The 22215-nt window shown below is 37.1% G+C and overlaps 1 protein-coding gene across 6 annotated transcripts in view; it reads right to left on the bottom strand.

The window, feature by feature from the left end:
- Positions 1–22215, bottom strand: part of LOC138707577 (patched domain-containing protein 3-like) — a 175806-nt gene that overhangs the window by 148783 nt on the left and 4808 nt on the right. For 4 of the 6 annotated variants that reach the window (XM_069837174.1, XM_069837176.1, XM_069837177.1 and 1 more), the window contains one exon: positions 16758–16905. In XM_069837174.1, the coding sequence (XP_069693275.1) occupies positions 16758–16795 (38 nt within the window). In that variant the 5' untranslated portion in view covers positions 16796–16905. Of the gene's footprint in view, positions 1–8211; positions 8510–16757; positions 16906–19409; positions 19684–22215 lie in introns of those variants that run through there. The other 2 variants (XM_069837175.1, XM_069837173.1) reach the window with 2 other exon arrangements.

Below are 22215 nucleotides of genomic sequence, written 5' to 3'. Positions count from 1 at the left end.
CTGCAGAAGTGGAACTTGAACTACAGATACACTTTAACATTTGATCGATACGTATGTTCTCACTGATAGCAGTGAATGCACTTTCTCCACAAGTCTCAAACTAAACTATCTGAAATTGATTTAGTAATCATTACATCAACGCCATGATAAAGCGAAGGTCGACTGGTAGTTTCAGAAATTCGCTTCTAGGAACCATTTATTATGAAATTAATGTAGTAGTTACACCTGCAGTGGCTGAGTGGTCAGACCTTCAAGCTATCACGCAGGTGGTCCAGGTTCCAGTCCGGTTAAGCCAGAGATCATTCATTAAGAAACCCATAGTGACACTTGTGGCGGACGGGTCACAGTTGGGGTTTTTCCCGGAGTTCTACCGTTTCCCCATATTAGGCCTCTACAGTATATTATTCCGTCAACATTTCTCCATTTCGTCGTCATTTCATAGTATTCTCCAAACGCCGACTGTCGGCACACGGAGGGGATTGGCCTAGGGATGCCTACTTGAAACCTGGGTACGCTGCGAACATTAGTGCTGTCAGTCGATATGGGTTTGGAAATTCACCTAGCTTGAGAGTTAGCGCAATAGATCCTGAAAGGTCGCAGTGCTGGGTGATACTGCACTAGTTACAATATCTTGTACTAGTAGTCCTGCTAAATACACCATCTGGCATGTCGAATGAAATTCCATTAATAATAATAATAATAATAATAATAATAATAATAATAATAATAATAATAATCCCTGGCGCTACAGCCCGTGAAGGGCCTAGACCGACCAGCCGGCTGCTGGCCTCACGCCCACATGCCGACACAGAGGTGGACGATCATCCAACCAGAATGGAGGTATCGTGTGGTTAGCACGATGATCCCCCCAGCCGTTATAGCTGGTATTTGCAACCGGATTTCGCTACCTATCGTAGCTCCCCAAGTGCATCACGAGCCTGGGTGGGCACCGGTCCCATACACTGGCCGAAATTTCATGAGAAAATTCATTTATATTAAACCTAATTTTAATTTTATTCTGAGATGTTCATGATCTATTGCACATGATGAATATCTGATTTTTACGCTCATAATAATCTTAATAATTCTTCAGACATGTGACTGGGAAATAATTATTGAAGAAAGACTACCTTGGTACAAAATTTTGAATTCAGCAGTTAGGAATTGGAATAGCTCACAGGGAAAGCATGGGTACAGTAGTAGTGATAGTAATATTTTTGTTAAAGGATTTTTACAATACAATAGCTTACTTTCACCCGAAGCTAATTTGATATTATTATTATTATTATTATTATTATTATTATTATTATTATTATTATTATTATTATTATTGTTATTCTTACTTACTATTGTTATTGCTATATTTGTGAACGGAACATGAGGCTACAGTTTAATTCAATGACAGATTCCTATATTGTGCACGACTTGTGCACAGCCATTAAAATCTTGCGAAAACAGAGTTTACCTTCCTGAAGAGTTAAACATGCAAAATATGTACTATCTCTAAAGGACAAAAATTATATCCTGCGCTCGAAGTCTCCTATGAGATGTACAGGTATGTGTTTAACATAGATTTTAGCATAAGCTTAGGCTATCCTAGAAGCGATACTTGTGGTCGTAACAAGACGTATTTAGCTGAAAAAATGGAACTTGGTCATGACACTATTGCACCAAAAGGGAAAGAGGTTACGAGTAAAGTTTTGAACGAAATTGAGAAACTAGAAGTAGAAAATGCATTTTAAAACGCAACAAAAATGTTTGCAACCGCAAGAGAAGATGCATGAAAACTCCTTTGAAAGATTAGATTTACGTAGATTTCTGCAATAACTTCCAGTGCCCAAATATCACAACGAATTATAGAATGGAACATAATAGAATGTTTCATTTTCGCTGGCAGAGTTAAGGCCATAAGGTCTTCTCTTCCACTCAATCAGCCTTAACAATAGTGACATACATATTTAAATTATGAATATTTACAATACACTTAAATATTCTCCAGCAGTATTCTTCAGTTAAGTTTTAACGACTAGTACTCGTACATGTTTATTTAAATTGAGATAAAACCTATAAAAAGAAAGTAATAATATATCAGCTAATGTAGGCTAACTCAATTGTCTATATGCAATATGTAAAGAATTACAATTACGTTGAGATAGCTAGTTGGTTAAAATGATGAGAATTATTGCAATAGATGTTTGCTATAACTATGGTCCGTCCTAGAAATATGTAGAGTAACTTCACGCATGTAGATGCGGAGTCTATCTGTGCCCGAGTGTATTGCGGGCAGCATCACCTCGAAGTCGCTTAGGGGTAAGATGCTCGTGGTAGAAGGTAGAGAAAACTTCAGATAGAAATGATCCCCTCGCTGCAAGCGATTGGTCGCTTCGTTTAATCAACACCTCCCCCAGAGCAGCCACTGACCCTAGTCCTCTCACATACCACTTTCGCAAAGACCTTGTTTCGTCTTTCTACTCTACAGATTCCTGGGATGGATCATTTATGTTATAGGAAGCAAAATATAAACCTAAAATATATTGATATAATGAGAATATTAATGTAATGAGATTTTACCATTAGAGGTATTCTGTTTAGAGAAATTAATGGTACCGGTAATAATAAGAATGGATAGATGTTAGTTTCATTATAAGTAACAAATATTAATCGGTAATTGTAAAATTGAGCACTGCATGTTTCTGATAATGCTTTAGCGTGATTTGACTCCTATCTTCGTGAATGCCAACAGTGCATGTCTATTAATAATCTTATTCCATTTGCCGTACCACGAAGACTGGCGTACCACGAGGCTCTGTCAAGGACCTTTATTATTTTCTCTTTATATTATTATTTCTTCTAATCTAACATATCGCTGACACCATATTTATGCTGACGACATACAAATCTATCTGCATACTCGACCTAACTACGTAAATAACGCTATAATTAAAGTTATTGATGGCTTGAATTCAATATCATTATGGTCGAAAATGTACGGACTTAATTTAAATACAAGTCGCAGGCTATCTTAATAGAACATCAAAGATCGAAGTGTGAAAAAACAAAATTTGCCACCGATAATTGTAAATGATATTAATATTTCATGCAGCTCGACTATGAAGAACCTTGGCATTTATATGGATCGTGATTCCACACTTCGACTACTGCGATGTTATATTGAGTAATCTAAATGCAAATTTGAGCAGCAGGCTACAACGTGTGCATAATGCGTGAGTCCGTTACATTTGCAATAATCGTAAGTATGATCATGTTTCCCCGTCATTCCAAATTCTGTCTTGGTTAAGGCTAAGCGATCGAAAAGCCCTGCATTCTCATTCAAATTCTGCGCACCGCTACTCTAATCTACTTGGCTTCTCGTTTTCAAAATTTATCCGCTAAGTATCAGGTCTCATCATAACAATTTACTCATTATACTTTACCACAAGACATCTTTATATTCTTAATCCTATACAGTTTCAGTTACTAGAAACTGGAACTCGCTTCCGAGTGATGTAAGGGGTTGTTGGCCAATAACTTCATTTACGTCAAAATTACATAAATTCTTTCTTAACAGATTAATTACCGATTAATATTTGTTACTTGTAATGAAAGTAACATCTGTCCATTCTTATTATTACCATTAATTTCTCTAAACAGAATACAAAACTTCTAATGGCAAAATCTCATTATATTAATGTCCTCATTATATCAATATATTTTAGATTTATATTTTTCTCCCTTATAACATAGATCTAGTAAACTTCTATTAAATTAATTCTCATCATTTTAACCAACTCGCTATCTCAACTTAATTATAATTCTTTGCATATAGCATATAGGCAATTGAATTACATTAGCTCATAAATTAAGTTATTACTTTTTCTTATAGGTTTGTTCTCAATTTGAATATACATGTACTAGTCGTTAAAATTTAACTGAAGAATACTGCTGGAGAATCTTTTAAATATATTATAAATATTCATAAATTAAATATGTATGTAACTATTGTATTGATTAAGGCTGGTTTAGTGGAAGAGAAGGCCTTATGTGCTTAACTCTGCCAGCGAAAATAAAACATTCTATTATTATTATTATTATTATTATTATTTCATGATTATTATTATTATTATTATTATTATTATTATTATTTCTACAAAAAGTATAATTTCCCTCTTGCTATATTACTTTAACGGTTATGATTATGTTAATTTTTCAACGTAATTCGTATAGGTGACTTAAAGCCATTGTATTTTCTTCTGAAAAAATATTTCCACTGCAAGTATAATTTAACTTACACGAATGACTTTGTAAACATATGCGTTTCCATTTAGCATTATGATTCATACAAGGAAAAGAAACCGTGAAGGAAATCGTTAGAACCGCTCTACAGTAAACTGTTATTCTGTGCTTTATTTCCTCGTTTTATTATTTTGTAAGTAAAACAATTAAGTTACCTATACCAGAGGCTATTCGGGCTCACAGGATAGCGGGAGTTTAAGGCTCCCACCTTTGCAATTAGCGTTAGTAACAGTAGTGTATGGATGTCCGTCCTATATGCTTGCCTCCTTCACCCCAAGGAAAACTCCCTAGAACTTTTTCTCTTACAGAGGCTGAGTGAACCCTAAAGCCGGATGGATTACGTTAATTGGAAAAATTCCATCAAGATTGAAAACGAAAACCTCGGCTTTGTGGAGTAGCGCACAACCACTACGCTACTCGTACCGCGTTGTGATGCTGCAGAATAGTAATATGCGTTACAAGAGCGGTATGTTGAAGTTTTCATGTTCGAGGAAAAGTTGGAAAAAGCGAAACGTAGTTGAGCTTTTTTAATTTCCGAGAATTGAAAGAAAACATACCGCTCCTGTATCGTACATTATTTTGTGCGAAGATCGTTTATTACATACCTGAAAGAGGAATATCTAATTAGTTGCAATGAAATCTCCATCTTGGTTTCTGTTCAATGACGGCAATTTTGGAGAACAAAAATATCTATCTTCAACATTGTTGCTTTAAAATGTTTTCTGTGTTTACTATACTCCAGCAGGCCGTGATATACGTCTGTCTTTTTTTTTCCCCCAGTCTATAAATGCGAACTTAAAAGAAACGGCTTCCTTAATGTTACATGCATCACGAAGTGCAGTAACTTTAGTGGAGTTTTAGAATTTACTTAATTTTGCAAATATTTAAAAACAATAATTAACAGTGCAATTTAGGTGAAATTGCAGTGGTAAGTTTCCAATTTATAATTATTACTATATTGAACGTCTCTAAAAATAATATGTTAAAAGCCTAAAGCAGTAAAATGAATATGTCACTTAAGCGGTAAGAAGAGGGAAATTGTTATGTGTGTTCGGTTGGGAATACTGAATGTGGAATTTTAGACTTACCGCGGGTTGGTTTTGTGCGTAAACCAAGCAAATACGCACGATCTCGCACAAAGTCTGTTTCGAGATGTTCGCGGTAGTGCATGTTTTCAGCATTAGTGGTACCCAAAAAGTCGTCTGCCTGTCTATCCATCTGTCTATAAAACAATTTCTCCTAAGTTATTGGGCCTCTGTTGCCTAGACGTCACCAAGCTAGCCTTGGATCCAAGGTTCTTCGGTTCAAACCCGTTCGAAAGCGATAGATTTTAAAGAGAGATAAAATCCTTGGAATACTATCCTTCGGGAGGTAAATAAAACTATGCACTCCGTGCATAGATTTACGGCACGTAAAATAAATCTCTCCCTGACAGTGGGCACAAGTAAAAAATTTGTTTGCCATTTCTCGCCCACGTTGAATGTCGACGCTAAACAAGCTCTCCATTTGAAAGCATACCTTCACAAAATAGTATTATTACTACTAATTCTAACGTGACTAAATTATTCGTAAATTATTTTACGGATTTTGCTTATAGACTTTTAATTATCTACGAGTCAACTTATTTGAGAATGACGCACAAGAAATATTATAAATCTTTATATTCACTTCACACGCCATGAAGGCAGTTGGGGGCGTGGAAGTAGAGCTCCAAGCTTCTATGACCTTAATGTTAGAAGGAAGTGGTACTCAATTTGGCAGGAAGCTGAATTAATCTCGGGGCCATTCTTGAAATTTTGGCAACGAGAAAAATCCCTCCGTCACCACCCGGGACCCGTCAGTCTGTGACCGGTTAGCTACTTTACTTGAGTTCAAAAACATATGGCGATAAAATTGAAATGATCTCAAATGTTTTTCATTTTTGGCTTCTTGCATTTGATGGAGAGGAATTCAATGATTTGCGCAGTGTCTTCAGACCCGCATATTTCAGAACAATTAAGTGTTGTTTAGTCAACTGTCCGAAGACAGGTTTGAACCTCATAAGTAACACCAATAAGACATCACTCATGAGGCAACTAGGCCAGGAGATAATGGGGTAAGGTGGCCAGTTCCTTTCCCCCTCCAATGCATACATCTCCGATTAGCTACATATTCCACTAATCAGACTCCAGATGTATACAAACATTTGTTCTTCCTCTGACACATCGTCAAGTGAGATGTACTGCCTGATAATAGATGTACATATACGCCAGAACCTCAATCAGAGGTACAATTAATTATATGCAGAATAATTGTTTCTACCCTTCGTGTCGCCCTGGGTGGCGCAGTTCGGTAGAGTGCTGGCCTTCTATGCCCGAGGTTGCGGGTCGATCCCAGCCCAGGTCGATGACATTTAAGCGTACTTAAATGCGACAGGCTCATGTCAGTAGATTTGCTGGCATGTAAAAGAACTCCTGCGGGACGAAATTCCGGTACAACGGCAGGGTTACTCGGCAGTTGCAAGCGTTGTTAAATAAAACATAATTTTACCTTTCGTTGCGCGTATTCTAAGACCGAATAACCTCCAGGATCAGTCAAGTATTGCCATTATAGCTTTTGTGAGAAGCTTTTCATTGCTATAGATTAACATCCCTTGTCATAAACCCACTTGTTATGCATCAGTGAACGAAAGCAATCTAATATATTTTAACTTCCATGTCACTTATAAATTCAGATTTTCGTAAATATGAAAGCAATATTATAGTCTACATGATTGACATACATATGATATACCTCATAACATGCGCATTTGTGAAAAATTAATTATTTATCCCTACTTGAATGTCGATTAATAACGAAATCAAGTACAGTAACTTAATTTTGGAATTACAGGAAATGTACTTTGTGTGCAATCCAGAAAACAAATGTTGATCCTTTTTTGGGGGGAGAGAGTGCCTATTAAATAATTTTTGTGCATATATCTTTTTAAGAGTAGGTAAGGAAAGTGAACTGTACACGGCAATGTTTTTCGCAACATGACAACGATGCGAAGCGCGTAAGACATCGGCCTATGAGAAAGCTAAAATGTCACCTTCGTGACAATTTTTCTTCTTGGAATAAGGACTCACGTGCCAGTATATAACGCTGACAGAATTTACTCGAAATTTGTGACTTTGAAGGAAATGTCTGCAATATTTTGGTAGAAATCGCTGTACACAAACAGGATGCTAAAGATGAGTATTATCGTGGAAATCTCGAGTCTTTGTCATTGCAACACTTCCTCTTTACAACGCATTTAATGAGAAAGTGAAACCAGATCTTTTCAGAATAAATCACTCACTTAAAACTTCATACCAGACGTGTCGAGAATTTTTAAGAGTCCGGTTAAGGGTTTATAATGTATCAGTTTCTCGACTTGTTTCCATTGACTTTGTGAAACTTCCAGGTAACCAGAGTCGATTCCTTCCAGAATACAGAGTGGTAGAGTTAAAGACGCAAAAGAGGTCGTAACGATATTTCTTGTTTCCCGAAAACAATTTTAGGATCTCAAGGTGATTATATTCACAAGAAGACTTGTAATATTTTATCTGCTGTGACGTCCCCAACGTTTCGAAACTGCTTAGACCACAGCAAACGGTGAACTACACAAAAATCTTCCGTATGTTACTTTTATTACTGGTTATTTCTGGTTCATGTAATTTTGTTCAACACTCTGTGCAACTTATAAATAAATGCAGAGTGAATGTAAACAACCATATAGCCCATGGTACGAGAGAAAAAAATATATATATATAACGCGGTCTCGGGCCAAGTCTTACCAGGTATATTAATAACCACGAACGGAAACGCCAGCGTAGACGTGTGATGTGAAAAAATGTGCACATTTATTAGAATATGAATCGCAACAGAATTTAGTTTCAATTAGGTTATGTAACTCACCTGTAGAAGAAGCTTTCAACACCCCCAACAATAGCACAACTAATTTTCTCGAGTACAGATTTCTTTACATTCTTTGCCTCCATTTTCTTGGTTTTTACGTTTAACCAAATTTTAGTAATGAACTAGCGGCTTAAAGTTGTGAATGAAAGACTGTCAAAGTACGCGAATTATAAGTATTGATCTGAGCGACAGAAGCCGGCTAGCTGTCTACGGGAGAATTCACGAATGAAGCACCGCAGCGACTAGGCGCGAGGGGAGTTGATTCAACACTGATCAGCTGTTCGGCCTGCACAGTCTTTTCAATCCAACGTCGAGGCACGCCGTGCAGGCAGACTGACTCACACTACTACACCGCTGCCATGTTAAACAAGGGTGTACATGAAAACACAAAATGTGTAGCAAGTAATAGCATGAAACTTCGCAGGTGTAAGGAATGAAATGCCACGCCCAACAAACAAACCGTGCTGCCATCTCACATGAACGTTCCTATACAACGAAGTGGCACCGCTCTCTAGCCAGGATTTGTCGACTTTACAAGTTTCGATTACAAGTATTACCATTCCATTCAGGGGCGTACGCAATGGTGTTGAGGGGGGGGAGGGGTATTAACGGGTTTGACTCACCTTGAACTTAAAAAAAATTACATATTTAAATATATTATTGATTGTTTCCATGGATTTTCCTGTTATGTAAAGTGTCTTACCTATCATATACAGGGACATCATTTTATTTTTACTTCAATTTTTATTACACCTGAGTTGAATGTAATTCACTCCCGCCCCCTCTACTAGTAAACTTCCAACCGTTTTCCACACAGAACCAACCGTATACAGTCAAAGTCGCCTTACGGCCATAGTAAACACAAACAGTACTGAAATAGTGAGTATAGTACGTTCCAGAAATATGTTCGCGTTTTCCAGTGACGAAAGAGCTTTCAATATTGAATCATATTCTCGCACAGGTACTGTTGTCCGTTTGCCTTGTCGCATTCCGGTTCCCCCACCCGCTTCTGCTCGCCCCTCTGTAAAGGCTAGTGCTGGGCTGTCTTAGAGCTTTTCTGAAAACATTAATTTCTGTTAGGAATTGGACGTCTACGTATAATTATACAAGTGCTTAAAATAACTTAAATAAAAGGGTCTCGTTAATTAACTGTCACGTGATTTCCCTCCTTTCTACGACCATGCGACAAACCACTTGGACGGACAGTAGATAGCATCTCTGAGTCATTTTATCTTTTCGGATCGGGCAGAAGTGAAGATTGAATTTACAATACGTAAGGTAGTCTTTTATAGAGTAGGTACAGAATTATTTCAACATGAGTTACTAGTACGAATGACGAAACTGGTAATTGGAATTAGGTATAATAGTCTATAGTGCGATAATATGCAAAAAAGAACTGAAGCCTGTATCAAAAGGAACGGCCATCATTTTCAAAAAGGTGTTTAAATTATCCATATTATGATTATTTTTCAATTCAATTTCGTTCTCTATATTGTATGCTAATGTGCTGTAGACAGTATAATGTACACTGCATAATGAATACGTCCAAATGTATAGCTCAGTTCTTGAGTAAAAACACTTATTGTTAATACAGTACTGTATTTTGATTGAAGAAAAATCTAATGAAAATTATGAAACTCAAAATCGTGATATTTCCTACTTTACGTAAATGGATGAACTACTTTTCTTCCCTCCTATATCTAGTAAAGTGATTTGTTTGTATCTTACGCCTGTATCATCGATACAGCGGACAGGGGTAGCAAATGGTGTTTCCGGTTCTCAACCGTTAATCCAATAGCCAGGTTAATATTAGAAATGTTAGTAAAAATAAAATGATGTCCCTGTATATGTATATATAATTATTGTGTAAATGTAATAATGACACAAGCATGTTTTATTATACAAAATGAAACACAAGTTAAAATGTGTTAAAAATGGATGATTGTGAAAGAATTACGTTTCAAAGATTAACATAAACGAAATTCATTAATATGGTCTCTTAGAACATAGTATGATATTAATAAATATACCGTAACATAATAATAATAATAATAATAATAATAATAAAGGTAAAGGTAAAGGTATCCCCGTAACATGGCATGAAGGCACTTGGGGGGCTTGGAGGTAGAGCCCCATGCTTTCCATGACCTCGGCACTAGAATGAGGTGGTGTGGTCGGCACCACGCTCTGACCGCCTTTTACCCCCGAGAAAGACCCGGTACTCAATTTTATAGGAGGCTGAGTGAACCTCGGGGCCGTTCTGAAAGTTTGGCAACGAGAAAAAATCCTGTCACCACCTGGGATCGAACCCCGGACCTTCCAGTCCGTAGCCAGCTGCTCTACCAACTGAGCTACCCGGCCGCCTATAATAATAATAATAATAATAATAATAATAATAATAATAATAATAATAATAATAATAATAACAATAACACACGAAATTTAAAATAACGATAATGTAAATTGTAAACAATTTTAATAATGATAAAATTCTGCGTACGCCACTGATTCCATTTATTAAAGTAACTACACTGACGCCACATATTCTAATTTATAATTCTAATCTGCAGTGGAAGGATAAGTATTATCTACTCGTAATATTCTTATTGAATTATTTAATGTCGATGAAATTGGTAATAACGAGACGGTATTTGGCGGACTGAAGCGGAGGATTCGTCATAGATTACCTGACATTCGCCTTGGGAAAACCTCGGAAAAATTCCAAGCAGATAATCAGCCCAAGCGGAAATCGAACCCACACCCGAGCGCAACTCCGGATCAGCAGGAAATCGCGCTACCACCTGAGTTACGCCGGTGGAATATTATTATCATTATTATTATTATTATTATTATTATTATTATTATTATTATTATTATTATCATCATAATAACCGTAACGGTGGCTCGTTGTTAGTGCGTTGGGTTTATAAGCCAGGGAGTCTGGGTTCAAATCCCACTTCACTTTGAATTCATAATTTATGATGGGCAAGCCAGTGGTTTTCTCCGGGTATTCCGGTCCTCCTGTGGCATCCCAAAAATTCTCCATCATCATAATTATTATTATCATTATTGTCATCCGACTGCAACGTATACTCACTGCCTGTGAGGACGGGCTCGCGACAGGAACAGTTTGGCTGTGGCGCATGTGCGGACCTCTCATGCTCACCTCTGATGCTTATCTGAATTTATTTTCACATGTACATTCCATATCAAATCAAGAAGTTCCCTTCGTGCTTCTGTTACATCTTGCATTTACCAAGGTCAGGTTTGGTTAGTTTAGGTTTTTATTAACCAAGTACGCTCATTCAGCGCATGCGCAGGCAGCCAAGATGATCCTGTCACGAGCCGCACGTTTCCCTATGGTGCAATCTGGATAGTCTCTGACGAACTAAGTAGTCTACATTTCTCGGCACTAGTGATGTTTATGTGCATGCTCATAGACTCGAGGCGAATAACATTATTATTATTATTATTATTATTATTATTATTATTATTATTTGCTTGAAAATACTTGGGAAGCCACAAAAAACAACTCAGGATAGCTGACCCAAGGAATCGAACCCCGGACCTCCAGAACGAAAGCAGGGAATTATAACTATTACATCACCTGGCTCGGTAATAATAATAATAATAATAATAATAATAATAATAATAAACTTCTGAGTTAAGCAGCGTCTGCAGCCTCATTCAAAGTAAATAATCTCATTTGCTTTCATATTTTTACTTATTTTCGAGTGTTCTATATTTCGCTTTCCTTTGTGGTTATCACCTCCTCACCAATCTCAGAAACCGCATCTCTTTCTGCTAACCCATTCTTTAATTTGCTACTCTTAGTCTCTGGTTCTTGTTTTGTCCATTTTTGTTTATATCCATATTTTATTTCATCTTCTGTTTGCTGCACACATTTGTTATTGTATTGATCTGCATCGCACCTACATAAATGGCATTTGCTTTAGTAATTTCTACACTCAAACAATATTTTTTACGCTGATTTTTGTAATCAATCCGAAAAACCAAATAATCACCTAATCGTCAATAAATAATACTTGGCAATCCACCCTCGCTCATCTTGGAGTCCTTTTTGACAAATCTGCAGGAGCCACATGCAGTATTACATGACATATGTCTGCCGCCAACTGCAGTAGTACTACTGGGTGTTCATTTCAAAGTGTGTCATGACGTCACTGTTGGTGAGTCAGCGATTTGAAGCGAGTTTCAGCTTTTATGTCAGAGAAATTGCCTATTAATCAAGGCGTTCAATCTGAACTTAAGAACGTGTACGGTATAACTTGAACGTCGTAGCAACAGATGGCGGTCTGTACGGTCTGTGTGCTACCATAACCTTTTTCGAACTGTGTTTTGCGCGGGCAAGTCGTACCCAGGGTATTTGTTATCATCGGTTGTGTACGGCAACATTCCACAATATAAATCAAATGCTCCGTGTCCATGTTGACCGTCGAAGATAATGTCAACAAATACTGTACGTAAGTAATCGTCTTAACCCTCTCCCCATATCCCGACAGCGCTATACTGGAGAATTAGCACGGTCACTTTGAACCGTGCCGTTACGTTTAGCACCAAATTTAAGTAAATACACAATGTCACCAACATAAGAACGTGACGTTGGTGTGTGGCGTAGTTGGCGGGAGAAATTTTTTCTCTCTCTGTCTACCTCCTTCGTTCTGAACATTATTGAGAGATAGCACCACTGTTAGCGAAAATGTGTATTTGCGTAAATATTGCGAGTAAATTATGACGAGTGCCTTAGATGAGAGGCTCGGGACAGAAACAGTTTTGCTGTAGCGAATGCGCGGACCTCTCATGCAGTGGGAGCGTGATCCTTACTTGAATTTATTTTTGCGTGTACTTGCAGATTAAATGATTGAGATCCCTTCTTGCTCCGGTTACAGGCCTTGCATTTACGAAGGTTATGTTATGTTAGGTTAGCTTAGCTTAGATTAGCTTAGCTTAGGTTAGGTTAAATTAGCTTTGGTTAGGTTAGATTAGTTTTGGTTAGGTTAGCTTAGCTTTGGTTAGGTTAGGTTAGGTTAGCTTTGGTTAGGTTAGCTTAGGTTAGGTTAGCTTAGGTTAGGTTAAATTAGCTTTGGTTAGGTTAGATTAGTTTTGGTTAGGTTAGGTTAGCTTTGGTTAGGTTAGGTTAGGTTAGCTTTGGTTAGGTTAGGTTAGCTTTGGTTAGGTTAGGTTAGCTTGATTTGGTTCGTCCATGTAGTAGTTAAAATTATATAATATGACAGTTTTTGATTCGTAATATTGTTAAAAAATAATAGGCCTATAATGAAAGCGGTGAATAATTTCATGGTCCTTAAATTTTTTTTTTCGTAAAAGGCTAGGTATTTTTCTATAGGCCAGAAATAAAACAGCAACGCCGTCATAATTACGTACTTTACGCTTTGGCGAACATTAACCGGAAATTTACTTTCCGTCATTTTAATTGTATTCCGTGAAACACATCTTTGTTCCTGTTAATTTCCTTGTGATAACCTAGTTTATTATCTTATTACATCTTAATTTTCATTTAATGCATTCAAATAACCGCCGTTGTACTACATAAAACCTTGAACTTGACTAATGGAGTGAATTATTTAAGAATATAGTCGCGAATTTGACTACCACCATTTCGATTATATTTTGTTTGATACGGCTCGGTACGGCCCGGTGACTAGTGGCCAGCGAGTAGAGTCGACTATCGATATTGGTCTGCCGTGCGTATTATCCAGTTGTTCCCCCGACAGTAAGAAAAAAACTCACCTCAGTACGTGTTTCCAAACAGTTCACATTCCTGCCACTACAGGCGTTATCGTACGTATCGGTAAGTACTCTTCAGAATGAAAGCCGTACTTGGTAGGCAACTTCTCTTGCATATAGGTAATACGCCTTTGCGGAGATGTAGGAAGATTGAATTCTCTAGGCTCATCGGCTAGCCACATGACGACATACAGCGAGCCAAGACACACTTTGAACTGAACACCCAGTATAGGTTACGTTTCAAACGTCGACCTTCAATAACGCGATAGTGGCAATCAAAACGCCAGTGCTGACGCAGTATAATTATGTATGCCTACCTTATTTTCCGGAAAGATGTAAGTGAAACCCACTTCCTGCAAAGAAATGAACAAGACCCCCAGACGCTTATTTTTCTGCTTGCACCGAAGTTACAGTCGTGGATTCGAATTCCTTTAAGGAAATGAAGTTCTCGCCCGTTGCCAATCTGACTCCTATTGTTTTAGATCAGCGGTCATCAGAACACTGCACCCTCGGGCTAGCGTCTCTCACCCGCGGACAAGACACTGCCCCAGCGTGCATTCGTCGCTGCTGGCAGGTATACTCCTATCCCTGTGCACGACGGAGCACATTTCCTTACCCTCAATGCACTCTACTCATTTCAGCGAGTGCTGACGACCACTGTTTTAGGTGGAGATACCATGTCATGTTAACCTCACGTCATGGAAGTTTCACCTTGTGCCTGAACAAGACCAAAATTATGTGTTTGCGGTACAATCCGCGTGTACTCGTAAAATACCATACACTCCATAGTTATCCTTTTGTCAGTTATTTAACGACGCTGTATCAAATACTAGGTTATTTAGCATCAATATAATTACTGTATTGAGATATAGATGTTATTTGGTGAGATGAGGCCGGGGACTCGCCATAAATTACCCGACATTCGCCTTATTGTTGGGTAATACCTCTAAAAAAATTCAATTAGGTAATCAGCCCAAGCGGGAACCAAACCCACGCCCGCACGCCCGAGCACCGATTCGGATCAGCAGACAAACGCGCCAACCGCCTAAGCTACGCCGGGGGTTTTCACGATTATTAAAAACAATGAGAGAGAAATGGGAAAGCGGATTATTCTTTTCCAATTTTTTTTCATAGATGAGGTAGTCACGAAATGGATTACGGACTCTACCCACATGTCGCGGAGATGAAGGCACGCACGCACGCACACACACGTGTTCTGCCCCAGGACAAGTCTTTCACTGTAAACCCAGCATTCTCCAATCATTCCTATTTTCTGCCTTCCTCTTAGCCTCGCATATGATCCATATATATTTACGTTGTCTATCATCTGATATCTTCTTCTGCCTCGAACCCTTCTCCCGTTTACCATTCCTTCTACTGCATCCATCAGTAGGCAGTTTCTTCTCTGCCAGTGACCGAACCATTTCCTTTTTCTTTTTCTGATAATATTCAAGTTATAATTTTTTGTATTCTGCTATCGTTCTTTAGAGACATAAATAAGATTCAATAGGTCCTATATATATATTAAGAACACACACATTACAATTGTGTCGCTTTTACACCATAATACCCTTTAGTGACACTCTTCCATGCTGTAGTCCAATTTGATTTACGATATCATAAACCTATGGAGGAAGAAAAAATGTCCTTTGTTGGCTTGGCTTTACGTGGGCTGGATCAGGGATGGGTCCTTATGCTTAGGCTCGGTTTGGCCCACTGTGCGCCCTTGTATGCGATGATTGTCCAAGTCCGAAAAGTGGCCTGGGTGGCATTCGTGAATCCAACGCTGACAGGTGAATCATCCTACCTCAGCTCCTGATAGAGCCAGGTCCCGTTTCGCGGAGGAGCAGACTGATAGATCCCAGAGGTCCGGAGTCCCAAGCCAGTATCGGAAACCCGTACTATTCTCAAAACCTCACTCCTGCATATTTTTACTATTGCGGATGATAGATGAAATGAGAGGGAGGTGGAGAGTGTTGGTGGAATTATAGAGGAAAACAGGAGTACTCCGAGAAAAACCCTCTGAAACCTGTTTGTCCACCACAAATTCCAACGCGACCTGGCCGGGGATCGAACCGGGGCTGGATGGAAGGTAATTTCCTCTGTTACGGAAGGAATTGAAAAAGACATGGATTAAATAAGCGAAGTAACGAAGTCAGATGTCTACCCCATAATTATGCTAATTATTATATTCTTTCTCGTTAGCAAATAAATATAGACCTACAAGACTATTCACATGTTTCTTGATTATCCTTGGATTTTTTGTATTAATATGTAAAATAATTTAGTTTAGATTTGTAAATTTTAAAAAATAATACGAAAATTACAGGTTTTAAGTACAGGTACCCACAAAACCGTCTGTAAATAGGAATGTATTCTTGCGTTATGAGTTTCTCAAATATATAATTGTCGAAATTATCAATAAAGTCATCAGTGATTTTGTTGTATAAATTCTTGTTGTAAAGGAAGAAGAAAACTAAAAATAATTAACATATTAACTTATATTAGCACTAAAATGAAGTTGTTCAACAAAACATTCCATTATTCATATGGCAAATACAAGAAACTGCAAAAATTTGGGGAAGGGTGATAGCTTCCTTTACTCCTTTCCAAGTCACTTCTGTAGGATGAATAATTAATTAGACTACTGTTGTGCTAAAACTAATTTTTATAACAATTATACTAACATTGTCTGAATATACACATGTAATTAATAAATTAAAATCGCTGCAAAAAAAAAAACATCTACTTGAAAATTTTGAGAAATACGTGTAACTTACCAAAAGAAGATATTAGACCAGCACTGGACTAAAGACATTTTTATAGAACTTCTAATTCGTTCTTGTTTTTAAGCATTTCGTCGAATTCATTTGTGTCATCATCATTAGTAACTTCGAAGAGAACGAGGTTATCCTCCTGGTAGCTGATCTGAAAAGGAAAATTGATTACAACCTTGGTTTCCACGAAATTGATAGGAATAGTTTCAGGGGCATCCTATACCTATCTGCTCAAAGGCCTACAGAGTGATTCACGAGGATTTACCGTCCATTACGGAGCTTTTTTCTGAAGACATTTTGAGCAAAAAATGTCATGTAAACATAGTCCCTATTCTCAATATTTTCAGAGTTACACTAATTTAAAGTTGTTTGTAAAGTACGTTTTTTTTTCTTTAGTTTGAAGGTAAAAGAATAATATAAATAGAGAATGAACGATTCAGAAATATGAGGTGTATAGTTCCAAAAATCGACATCTGCCATTTTTATGAAAAATGAGTTACGACCATTTCTTATATCGCTGGGTTGAAATACATTGGAAAAACATTATTTCATCCTCCAAAACTCGATATTTCTAACATAAATCAAGCTTTAAAATATGGAGTTTTTTCCAAAACCCGACTTATTTTGTTAAGGTATTGTTCCAAAACTCGACATATGCAGTTTATTCCAAAGTCCGACATTTACACTTCCATTGTGTGAACTATGAAGGCCAGTAACGTTCCAGAAGTCGACATCTTTGCTCAAGACAAAGAAAGTGTGTGATTTCTTTATGCCACTAGTGTTTTCTTTTAGAATATCATAATTCTTCAGTGCACGGAACTTACTGGGAAAATTGACAATGGAACTTTAGCTGAATACGAATATGCCTCATATTGGTGCTTCAGAGCTGTGCAGATTTTTACAACGTGTTGTGTGAGCTTCTACAGAAGTAAAATTTTCATAGAATCTCACATACAGATTTCGCCTTCAGAGCCTGGGCGTGGAAGAAGGAGAGTCGGTGATACAAAGAACTAGACAAAACACAGAAAAGGGATAGGAAGTTAAGTTTTATGCTAACTGTAATGTTTGTCTTTACAGTGATTGTGCAATGCTTGCCTGTATTTGATAATTTTTTGTACTGATTATTGGTTGCTACTCTCTCAGAACTCAAAACTTTACCCATAAACCAATGAAGTTTCCTAACTCAGTGTGATATCAACCACTTTTACAAAGTGTTTTACAGCGTCCCCAATAAGTTGGTTCAAGATGAATTCATACTGAATACACAACAGCTGATTATCCTAAAACATATTTTGTTAATAGAACAGTGAGACATCAGAGGATGGGAGCAGGTCGTGTTCTATCAGTTTACCGACAAACTTTCTTAAAAATCTTGCAAGTGTCAAAGAATTGGGTGGGACTTGTATTTAAGTGGCATTTAAAAATTGGACTTCCGCCAGTAAAAAAAGAAGAGAAGAGGATACATGTAGCAAGAAATGTGAAATAAAGTGATATGCTGTGAAAGACTTCATCGAACAATTAGGTACAATGAGTCACTCCATTTCCTCCATACCAACGGGTAGAATTTTTTATGGAATTGAGAAGGAGGCAAAGAAGATGAACATTATGAAATCCGAAGATTACTGCAATATCGTCAACAATGACACTATAAACAAGTTAAGTACAGACTGTCCAGTTTATGACTGGAAAACGAATATACAAACTGTTTTGAAGCCACCAAATGGCTGGCATTTCAAACTAAAATTCTGTAAAAGAATTAAGATAAGGGAATAAAAAATGGAGTTGTGATAAGGGGTGAACAAAATTGTACAATTGTAAATTTGTACAAAGGATTTTGAAAAAGGGGAAAACGTGCTCTGGATGGAAAAATCACACTTGCACAAAAACACATGCATAATCTATAAGGAAGAACTAAGTAATGTTAACAAATTACTTAAAGAAATGTTTAAGATAACTGGAGAGACATGGAAACTTTGGAATATTGCAAGAATATTACAGACCGTATTTATAACGAGGATGAGGATGAAGAAGATTGACTAAGCTTATCTGTGAACCACAGGGAGAAGAGAATTTCAGGATTTAAAATGTACACTTAATGAAGGTTACATATAATATTCTGATGATATATATAAATAAATGACAATTGTTTATTATATTGCATGGATTCAATAAAATTAATAGCTTTTTAGTATAAAATGTGGATTATTTATGGGAAATAATGTTATTAGATTTTCCAAAATCCGACATAAATTTTATTGTTAGTTCCAAAATCCGACATATATTTTATTGTTAGTTCCAAAATTCGACATATGCAATAGTTAGTTCCAAAACACATGTACATATTTAATAATCTAATAACTCTTACAAAAATACATACTTTTAGTTCAAACACGTAATTTTATCCTTAGCTTTACTATTAAAGACTATTATAAAAATTTCCTGCACATCTCAACACTGGAAATACTACAGATAGTTTTTTGGCTTTTTCTCTAAACCACTTAGAAAGCAAATGTCGAGTTTTGGAACTATACACCTCATAACATTTCATTAATTGGTAAGTATTATGAAGCTAAAAATTTGCTGTGAACTCCTTAGTTCCTTCGTAGAGACATATTCGTCTATTTTTAACTAGAAAATTGCATTAGTCTTACGCACTTATCACAACAATTATTACAAATCACACCACTTGCACCGACTTAATTATTTGCAGTTCAATTTTGCATCCTAATTTACAGTCTTGGAGAGTTTACAACACATTTTTAAAAATGTCGCCGTCCGCTTGAGTGCACTTGGCCGCACGCTCGTGAATGGCTCTCGTCACGCTACGTAACTGCATCTTTGATTTCCGTAGCGCTTCCTGTGGCTGCTGCCTGCACGCTAATCAAGATCACGCGTTCACAGCAATGCGTTCCAAAAACGAAACGTAACTCTGTAAATATTAAGAATACGACCCATGTTTATATGACATGTTTTGCTTACACACACACACACACACACACACACACACACACAGATATATATATATATATATCTATATATATATATATATCTAGCCTATTAGGTTCCTGAATGTGTACTAATAACAACTACATAATACTCTGTAGACTGCAGATGCCAGATTAATTACTAGCTAATGCAGGACCACACTGTACAGTGTTTGCTCCGTCCGTGTGACGTGTAATGACGTACCTACTTACGGGCTCAGTTTCTCCTACACTCGAAAAACGCCTGGTTGCCAAGGCAACGATAGCACCACTTTCCCCACTCTCATTTCACGGTCTTACCAGACCATTCATTACTTTTATCCTCATATTTCAATTCTCAATAAAAAAAATACTACGTGTTGAAGACAAGCCACCTACGTAGCTCGGTCGATTAACGTGTTTACCTGCCGATCCGGAGTTGCGCTCGGGGGCGGGTTCGATTCCTGCTTGGGCTGATAACTTGTTTAGGTTTTTCCGAGGTTTTCTCCAACCGTAAGGCAAATATCAGGTAATCTAGGCGAATCCTCGGTCTCATCTCTCCAAATATCATCTCGCTATCACCAATCCCATCGACGCTAAATAACCTCGTATTTGATACAGCGTCGTTAAATAACCAAGTAAAAAAAGCATAAATAATTTTTACGATGATTGACAGAGAAGCACTAAAGAAGAATGAGGCATTTTTTACTCTCTACTCGAATTGTCTCAATATGGTGACATATCAGACTGTCTGAAAACAATTTTCTTTTTTCGCTTCGACTGGGCTCAACTAATTTTATAAAAACAATAAAAACCCTGAAAATATTAGTGACGATGGCGATGACTACCTGTGAAACCAAGATAAGTTTTTTCAACTTTAAATTTGGTAAAATCATATATTTTAAGGAATTCAATGGTGAAGGACGGGCTAACAGCTTCAGGAATTTTATCTATTAAGACCAGGGGCGTATTTTGCGGGCTACCGGCGGTAGCCCAAGGAAATTACAAAAGAAAAAGTTTATAATATAACATAATGTAATAATTTTGTATTATTAGTTTTACCATAGTAATTAAAATTAAGGGAATGAACAAGTGAAATATTCAAATTATGCATTTGTGATGCTAATGGACTGAAATTTTTACCACAGAGTGCTGATATGTATTTAAAACATCCCTATAAATTTCATCAATGTATCTTAATTAGTTTTGAAGAAATTAATTATTTACCAATTAATACTAATTAATATTTAAAAAATGCTGCATGATGAACGCTTAACATTATGAATTTAAAAAAAATATAAAACAGTTCCTCTAACAATAATAAAACATCTATCACATGATTTTTAGTTAGCACTTCTTAGTTACTGAGAAAAAAATTCAAAACTGGGTGAGTGCCAATTTAAAGAAAAAAATTAATTTCATGCATCTTAATCAATTTATATCTTGGCAAATAATAAATATTTTAAAAATCCATGTGACAGTCTTTTTCCTTTAGGTAATGTGGGCTTGTGGTAAAAATTTCATCACTATTGGTTAAGAAATGCATCATATGGAGCAATTTGAACATGTTAAAATGTAATAAAATTTAAAAGGGAGAAAATCAAGTTTTAAAGTACAACACTATGTTTGAGTACTTACACATTATGGAAATTGCTTAAAACCCTCCTGCCTGATATGTTGACCCCTCCTGCTGCTTTTTCCTACTTTCAGTGACACTTTTTGACAAACGTAGCTTCTTCCTGCTTGTTTTGAAGTTCTCACTGGTTGAAGTAGCCGCTTGCTGCAGTCGACGCTTGTCTCTCCTATTGCCAATTTTGTATGCTGCAGGAGATAATTTCACTGTTGACACTAAATCTCTCATGGAAATGTTTGCTGTACAACCCATGTTAAATTCAGTCACAGCAGAAGTAACAGCCACTTCAAGTTTTTTTTTTGATACAAAAATTTCTTTTGGGCACTTCCGCCATATCACACTATGAACACTTTCATTCACATTTTGAGTTTTTCCTGCAGTGCACTTGCTAAGAAGTTCATCACTAGCTAGTCTACAGTACACTGGCATGATTTTAGCCACAACATCAGGTCGCAACACTGTCTTCATGGTTTTCAAGTCATGCTTTGGAACAGCTTCTTGCTTCGCAATGGCCCGGTTGAAGAAGCACCATGACTTTTCACCACTAGGACATCTTGAATGCAGGGGCTTGTCATCCGTGGACATTGCATGGTCAAGTGTTGCATAGATGGCTTTCTTCATCTTGTTTACATCGGGGATATTATCAATAATGGCCTTTCTGTAGTAATTTTGCAGTCGAGGTATCATTTCTGCAGTCAGACTTCCCTTTTTTTTGCCTCCGATTGAGGAATCTGTCCCTCTCCATTCCCTAACAATATTCTGTAGACCTTTATCTACTCTCTTAGCAACGTGGTTCACACATTCTTCTTTTCTAATGTCAATGCCTTCACCATAAACTTGAAGCTGCTGAAGGTGATGGTGTGTT

Source organism: Periplaneta americana, chromosome 10, assembly GCF_040183065.1.
Source record: "Periplaneta americana isolate PAMFEO1 chromosome 10, P.americana_PAMFEO1_priV1, whole genome shotgun sequence".
Classification (NCBI taxonomy): domain Eukaryota; kingdom Metazoa; phylum Arthropoda; class Insecta; order Blattodea; family Blattidae; genus Periplaneta; species Periplaneta americana.
The sequence above is the reverse complement of the archived record's forward strand: the minus strand, read 5'-3'. Positions and strand labels throughout refer to the sequence as shown.